Source organism: Dendrobium catenatum, unplaced genomic scaffold, assembly GCF_001605985.2.
Source record: "Dendrobium catenatum unplaced genomic scaffold, ASM160598v2 fragScaff_scaffold_847, whole genome shotgun sequence".
Taxonomy (NCBI): domain Eukaryota; kingdom Viridiplantae; phylum Streptophyta; class Magnoliopsida; order Asparagales; family Orchidaceae; genus Dendrobium; species Dendrobium catenatum.
Window position 1 is genome coordinate 5,174,226 of NW_021319309.1, and position 6,488 is coordinate 5,180,713.

The following is a 6,488-nucleotide window of genomic DNA, read 5'->3' on the forward strand; positions in this document are numbered from 1 at the left end:
GTTAGATTCATTCTATTTACTTAGAAAGTGTAGCATAAAAAATTTGCCACATGATCCTACACCCTGAGTGATGTGATTTTGTATAGAAATTTTCATAACTTAATCATGATTTGGAGATAAATTATTTTACATATAGAGCTGAATAAATTGCATTATATTATAGTGCATTTTCAGGAGATGGATGCCAAATTATTAAAGTTTATATTAATAAAGCACAAACCTTGAATCAATCATGTTTGTTTAACCTCTTGCATGATCAAGGTATGAGTTCAATTAATTGGCCTAGATACTCTTAGGTGAAATAGTGTTTCATTATAGTTAATCAAACAAGGACATAGCTAGACTTCAAAAACTATATTAGCTTGACAGATTAAGGATTTAAATTAATTTGGAATCTGATCACAAACATGATAATGTTCTATTAAATGTTGCAAGCTGGTAGAAGGGGTAAGACAATTGAAAATTACTAATTGACTTGAACAAAAAATGAAAGAAAAAGAAATTAGTCCAAATGTATAGTAGGGGCGTGTTTAACTTCTTTAAATTTTAATGTTGACAAATAATGATGATGATGATGATGTTGAGATCATGAAATTTTACATCTTATTGAGCACTAGTTTGGTCATACATACATATGATATAATTTTGACGAATCAAATTGATATTTAATTATAAGAGAAGGAAGAATAAAATATAATATAAGATAAAAAGCTCCATATAACATAAATACTCCACCTAATCATGCTTATTAGGTTGAATTAATTAATTCCACTAAATTTATATTAATTCAACTTCATTGAAGTCCCCCAAATCTACCAAACTAAGCAATTTTGGGCAAACATAGAAAAGGATAGTGGTGACTCCTCGATCCAACTACTTCCATTTGTAGCTCTAAGAGGTCAATATTTTGATCCCGAAAAGCCCACATCATTGGCCTTCAGTAGGTCAACAAGGTTGGCTACTCTTTTCTACTCGGTATATTAGAGTCCTAAAAGCCATGAGTCCCTTTCTAAACTTGGGCCATATTTTGACTTACACTAGCAATGCTTAACGTCCATCTTTCTGATTTCTCGATCTCACTTCCATCAAAAGAATGATCGAGCTGACCATCAACCATCCCTCAAGTTCCAACATTACTTATTGACCAATGATGAAAGCTTGCCAAGGAATAACATTGACTCCTATTATGGCATAAATGTTTAATGCTTATTTTCTTTGTCACTCAATCTCCCTTTATGTCAAAAGAATGATAATGTTAATAACTAATATTTAACATCTGGCCATCATAGATGAGCCTCTTATTTTCACCTATCAATGGCTTATTTTTGAGAAATGTTAGCCATTAATGTCAATCATTTGCTATCCCCTCATATCAACACAACCAAACTTTCAATGTTCCTCATTAATCATCTGTTTCCCCCTGTAGATCTCCTTGTCTTTACCTCTAGCCTTCCAGTAACCAGTAACAGTTGCTCGATTTGTTCAAAGACCGGTGGGATACTTTCGATCTCTTATGCAGAAAAAGTACCATTCTTTCTCTCCTAGCTTGGCTCTCTCTGTCAACAAAGTGAAACAGAGTGAGCAGAGAGGAGGAGGAAGAAGAAGGAAGATCGATATTGAATGCTTACTTGGAAAATCCCATGGCTCTCACTTGTTGAGGTCTGCTACGCCAATGGCTTGTGGGTCGAAGTTGGAGTCGAAGACCTTTTTAGAGAGGTGGTGAGTGATTAGTTCTTCATCGGTGGGATGGAATATGAAACCTGGAGATAATTCCATCTGGTATTCATCTTCTGTGCTGGTGAAGACAATTCCATGGCTGACAGATGAATTCCCTTGTTCCATTGTGCTGAAGGAAAATAAAGAGATTTAGATTTTGTTGGCACAAAAACAAGCTTGATAATGGAATGAGATTAAACCAACATCGGTGATATAAGATAAGAAGTTAATATAAAGACCCACCATTAGATAAGGAATTATAATAATTTGACGGAGAAGAAGGAGAAGCCGTTAAGGAAAAGAACCCTGGGATGGGATGAAACAAAATTTTAGGTTTAAAAAAAAAGTCAAAATTGTAGCTCCAGAAATGGGTAAATTTAGGTCGAATTTAACTTTTTTTTATTATTACATTGTGAATTTCCTTTTTTTTTATTTTACCTCAAATTTTGAAATTTTGGGTGGATTTCTTTCACTCCGAAGTGATGGAAGCATCTAAAATTATCACAAAAATTAGTGTTTTGGTTACTTGCTTAGCTTTTTTATCTATAAATCTTATGTTTTAAATTAATTACAAAATAAAATTATAATTTTTTACTCTACAGAAGTTGTAATTTATCACATCATTGGCTTAAGCTTTTTTATTTATTGCATGATGTTTTAATAGGTTAGACAAGGTAATTTATATGTGTTAATTTATCATGTATTATACCATATAATAAATTCAACTATATTAAAATTCAACTATAAGCATGTAATTTATATGTCTCGTTGATCCGCTCGATTCATCTATAAGCATGTCACGTTTGGAAACCATTTAGTCATCCAAAGTATTGTTTGAACCTTCCAAAGACATTCTGAGTCTTTGATTTAGACCAATTGGAGCTCGTATTGTGTCGAATTTGATACCGTTGGGTTCATATTTTCAAAATATTCATTTTGATTTTAATTTTGAAATTTTCCCACTTGATTTTGCCTCAAGATACGTGCCTAATAGATATAATTTTTTGGTGATATATCTCATGCATTCACGTATAAGTGACTCAAGTTGAGCTCAAATCAGATTAATATCTACTTATTCCTTAAACTGGATGCCAACTTAATCACTACAAATTTTGTCTAAATAAAAGTATTTTCAATTATTATTCCGTTTTAAAATAAAAAAGAAAATTCACAATGTAATAAAAAAAATGATAAATTCGACATAAATTTACCCACTTCTGGATCTAAAATTTTGCTTCTTTTTTTTTTTTTTTAAGCTAAAATTTTGCTTTTTATTTTTATTATTATTTTTTTTGGCTTTAAGTAGAGGCTCATCCCATCCCAGGGTTCTTTTCCTTAACGGCTTCTACCTCCTGAACGAGCAAAAGGTTTGCCTATCCAAATCCCTGAAGCAGGATTCAGAGCATCCCCTGCCTTCTCTCTCTCTCTCTCTCTCTCTCTCAATATATCTTTCTATCATCTGTTTCAAGCAACCACCCAATAACATCTTCTTCTTCTCCGGCTCCTCCTCCAGCTTCTCCTTCTTCTCCGTCAAACTATTATAATTCCTTATCTAATGGTGGGTCTTTATATTAACTTCTCATCTTATATCAGACCTCTTGTTCTCACACTGATGTTGGTTTAATCTCTTTCCAGTTATCAAGCTTGTTGTTTTTGTACCAACAAAATCTAAATCTCTTTATTTTTCTTCAGCGCAATGGAACAAGGAAATTCAGCTGTCAGCCATGGAATTGTCTTCACCAACACAGAAGATGAATACCAGATGGAATTACCTCCAGGTTTCAGATTCCATCCCACTGATGAGGAACTAATCACTCACTACCTCTCTAAAAAGGTCATCGACTCCAACTTCGACCCACAAGCCATTGGCGTAGCAGACCTCAACAAGTGCGAGCCATGGGATCTTCCAAGTAAGCATTCAACATCGATCTGCCTTCTTCTTCTTCCTCCTCTCTGCTCACTCTGTTTCACTTTGTTGACAGAGAGAGCCAAGCTAGGAGAGAAAGAATGGTACTTTTTCTGCATAAGAGATCGAAAGTATCCCACCGGTCTTCGAACAAATCGGGCTACTGATACCGGTTACTGGAAGGCTACAGGTAAAGACAAGGAGATCTACAGGGGTAAACAGATCGTTGGAATGAAGAAAACATTGGTTTTTTACAGAGGAAGAGCTCCAAGAGGTGAGAAGAGTAATTGGGTCATGCATGAATTTAGATTGGAAGGGAAATATTCAGCTTACAGTTTACCTGGAGCTTCAAAGGTGCTTCTTTTCTTCTTCTCTTGCTTAATTTTAGGAACAAAATACAATAAAAAACTGATTTTTACATGTTTTTTTTGCCAGAGCGAGTGGGTAATCTGCAGAGTTATGAAAAAAAACTTAATTGTAAACGGGAAGAAGCTTTTCGGAGCAACGGCAAAAATTGGATCTTTTTCTTATGGAGAAGAGATGGAAGTTGAACTTCCAAATCCAACTCCAACTCCCCCGCCATTAATGGACATTCCAGCTCACGTGACCTGCTTCTCCAACGCCATGGAAGGTCAAAAAATCCAAGACTCAGAGCTCTTCAGGTTCTTCAACCCTGCTTTTCCAGCTTCTCCTGCAATCAACACCTCTGCTGAGTTCTCCTCTTTCCTCTTCTCTAAATTTGCGCCGACTTCGGACTCTTTCTCTGGTCATGGATTCATGAATTTGCTCGAAGAAGATCTAATAGCGAAGCAGGGATGCAAGTTGGAGAAGGAGATGCTAAGCATCTCGCAGGAAACTGGTCTTACCAGTGATATAAACCCGGAGATCTCCTCAGGTAATGAAATTGGGAGGAGTAACTACGAAGAGTGCATCTGGAATTATTTAAAATAAATTCAGAAATAATTCTGTGTGAATTTGGATATTATGATATTTATATATGGAATTGCTGGATGTGTATAAATTAGTATCAATTGTATAAGTTTATCCTCTTTGGATTCATAATATAGCAGTAAATATATGATTGTTTGTGTTTGAAAAAAAAAAATCTTAATTTGTTATTTTTTAGTTAGTAACTTTTCTGCTAACTTCTAATGTTTGATTGACTATGTTGATTTGAGTAGTTGAGTGTTGCTTAGCAGATTTTTTTTATTTTTTTATTTTTTTTCTTTTTTTCTTTCTGAGCTGAGAATATATGAGAAAGGGTGTGGGCATAAAAGATTATGTAAAAGTGTAAATTCTTATAAGTCAGCCACATTACAGTCTCTATCTTTAGAGTAGTGGGGCTCTCAATGATATTGAGAGTGATACAAATAATTGTTTGTTTAAGCATATTCTAATCAAAACTCATTTATAATAGATTTTAAAATTTTAAATTAATTTTGAGATAATTAAAATATAAAAATTGATTTTAATAAATTTTGCAATTCTTTAATTAAATTTTAATTAGAATATCAAAATTCATTTTTTATTCTGAGTATATGATTTTCTCAAAGACAATCAAAGCAAAAAATCCTTTTCACTTTGTCTATAGTTTGTCAATTTGAAATTTCTTATATATATATATATATATTTGGACCAATTAAAACAAACTCATAGTTTTTGAAATCTGGCATGTGACAAATTTATATAAAAAAATTAAAAATATATATACAACAACAACAACAACAACAAGCTTTTATCCCAATACGTGGGGTCGGCTACATGAATCATTTTTCTTCATTGTGTCCTATTAAAAGCCAAATTCTCGTTTAAATCTAATAAAGACAGGTCATTCCTAATATTTTCTAACCAAGTCTTTTTAGGTCTATCCCTATCTTTCTTAACATAAGTCAAATCTAATACCTCTACTCTCCTAATCGGGTCATCGGAAAGCCGCTGTTTTATGTGTCCAAACCATCTAAGACGACTCTCTCTAATCTTATCTTCTGCTAGAGCTACTCCAATCTTTTCACGTATATGTTCATTTCGTATCCTAACTCTAAGGGTAAAGCCACTCATCCACCTGAGCATCCTCATCTCCGTCACACTTAACTTAGTATTATGTTTCTCTTTAATGGCCAACATTCGGCACCATAAAGCATTGCAGGCCTCACTACCATCTTATAGAATTTTCCCTTAAAATATATCTATAATGATGCCAAAATAATTTAATTTGCACATAATCAATTTTCACATACTTTTTTGTTGGAGTTAGAAAAGTTTTTCATAATTGAATGAAAATAACGGGAGGTCAGGAGGCTTTCAATTTTTGAATGAGCAAATTGAATTAAAAAGGTCGCCTCTGCTCATGCACATCAGATATGTAAGCTTCGAACTCAAAAATTTTTTATTGATAGTCAAAACTCTCAACTAACAAATCAGGATGAGTTGCGTATATATGCGTCAATTTCATGGCTAATTATAGAGCTACTGCATGAAATTTATTTGTCAGAGGAATCAAGTAGGTCACCTGCCCATAATTCTCTCCTATTTTCAAATCATTGAGGGCCAAGTGTTTGATTCTGGTCTTACCTTTTCTCCCTTGGGTTCAGCTCCCCAAAAGGAGAAGATAAGTTAGAAATGTGAACCGTTAACATTAACCGTTTACATTTCTAACTGTAGCTTTTGCTTTTGCTCCAAAGAGACGCTGTTTAGTATAAAGGTAAAGTTTGGCTTTTAAGAATTGGTGGTGATTTGAATTAATTTTGATCCAAAATTTATTTTTAGTACTGGATTTTAGCCTAATTTATAGGTAATTTTTTTTAAGGATTTTGGAATACACATTTAATTTATTTTTGAGAAATTTGACATTTGATTGGAGACATTG

The 6,488-nt window shown here is 33.5% G+C and overlaps 1 protein-coding gene across 3 annotated transcripts; it reads left to right on the top strand.

Moving 5' to 3' along the window:
- Nucleotides 1–3,018: 3,018 nt before the first annotated feature.
- Nucleotides 3,019–4,727, top strand: LOC110107849 (NAC domain-containing protein 100-like). Of its 3 annotated transcripts, none has more exons than XM_028696847.1 (4): nt 3,019–3,083; nt 3,409–3,626; nt 3,699–3,976; nt 4,055–4,727. In XM_028696847.1, exons 2-4 carry the CDS (start codon nt 3,413–3,415, stop codon nt 4,571–4,573), a joined length of 1,011 nt encoding a protein of 336 aa, XP_028552680.1. In that variant the 5' UTR covers nt 3,019–3,083; nt 3,409–3,412; the 3' UTR covers nt 4,574–4,727. The 3 variants fall into 3 exon arrangements, with proteins under 3 accessions (XP_028552680.1, XP_028552679.1, XP_020693932.1); XM_028696846.1 differs by lacking the exon at nt 3,019–3,083 and adding an exon at nt 3,134–3,274; XM_020838273.2 differs by lacking the exon at nt 3,019–3,083 and adding an exon at nt 3,134–3,274 and having other exon boundaries at nt 4,058–4,727.
- Nucleotides 4,728–6,488: the final 1,761 nt, after the last annotated feature.

Coding starts and splice junctions, on each gene's coding strand:
- LOC110107849 (XM_028696847.1), top strand. CDS start 3,413: ATGGAACAAGGAAATTCAGCTGTCAGCCATGGAATTGTCTTCACCAAC. Junction 3,627..3,698: donor CGAGCCATGGGATCTTCCAA/GTAAGCATTCAA, acceptor CTTTGTTGACAG/AGAGAGCCAAGCTAGGAGAG. Junction 3,977..4,054: donor GTTTACCTGGAGCTTCAAAG/GTGCTTCTTTTC, acceptor TGTTTTTTTTGC/CAGAGCGAGTGGGTAATCTG.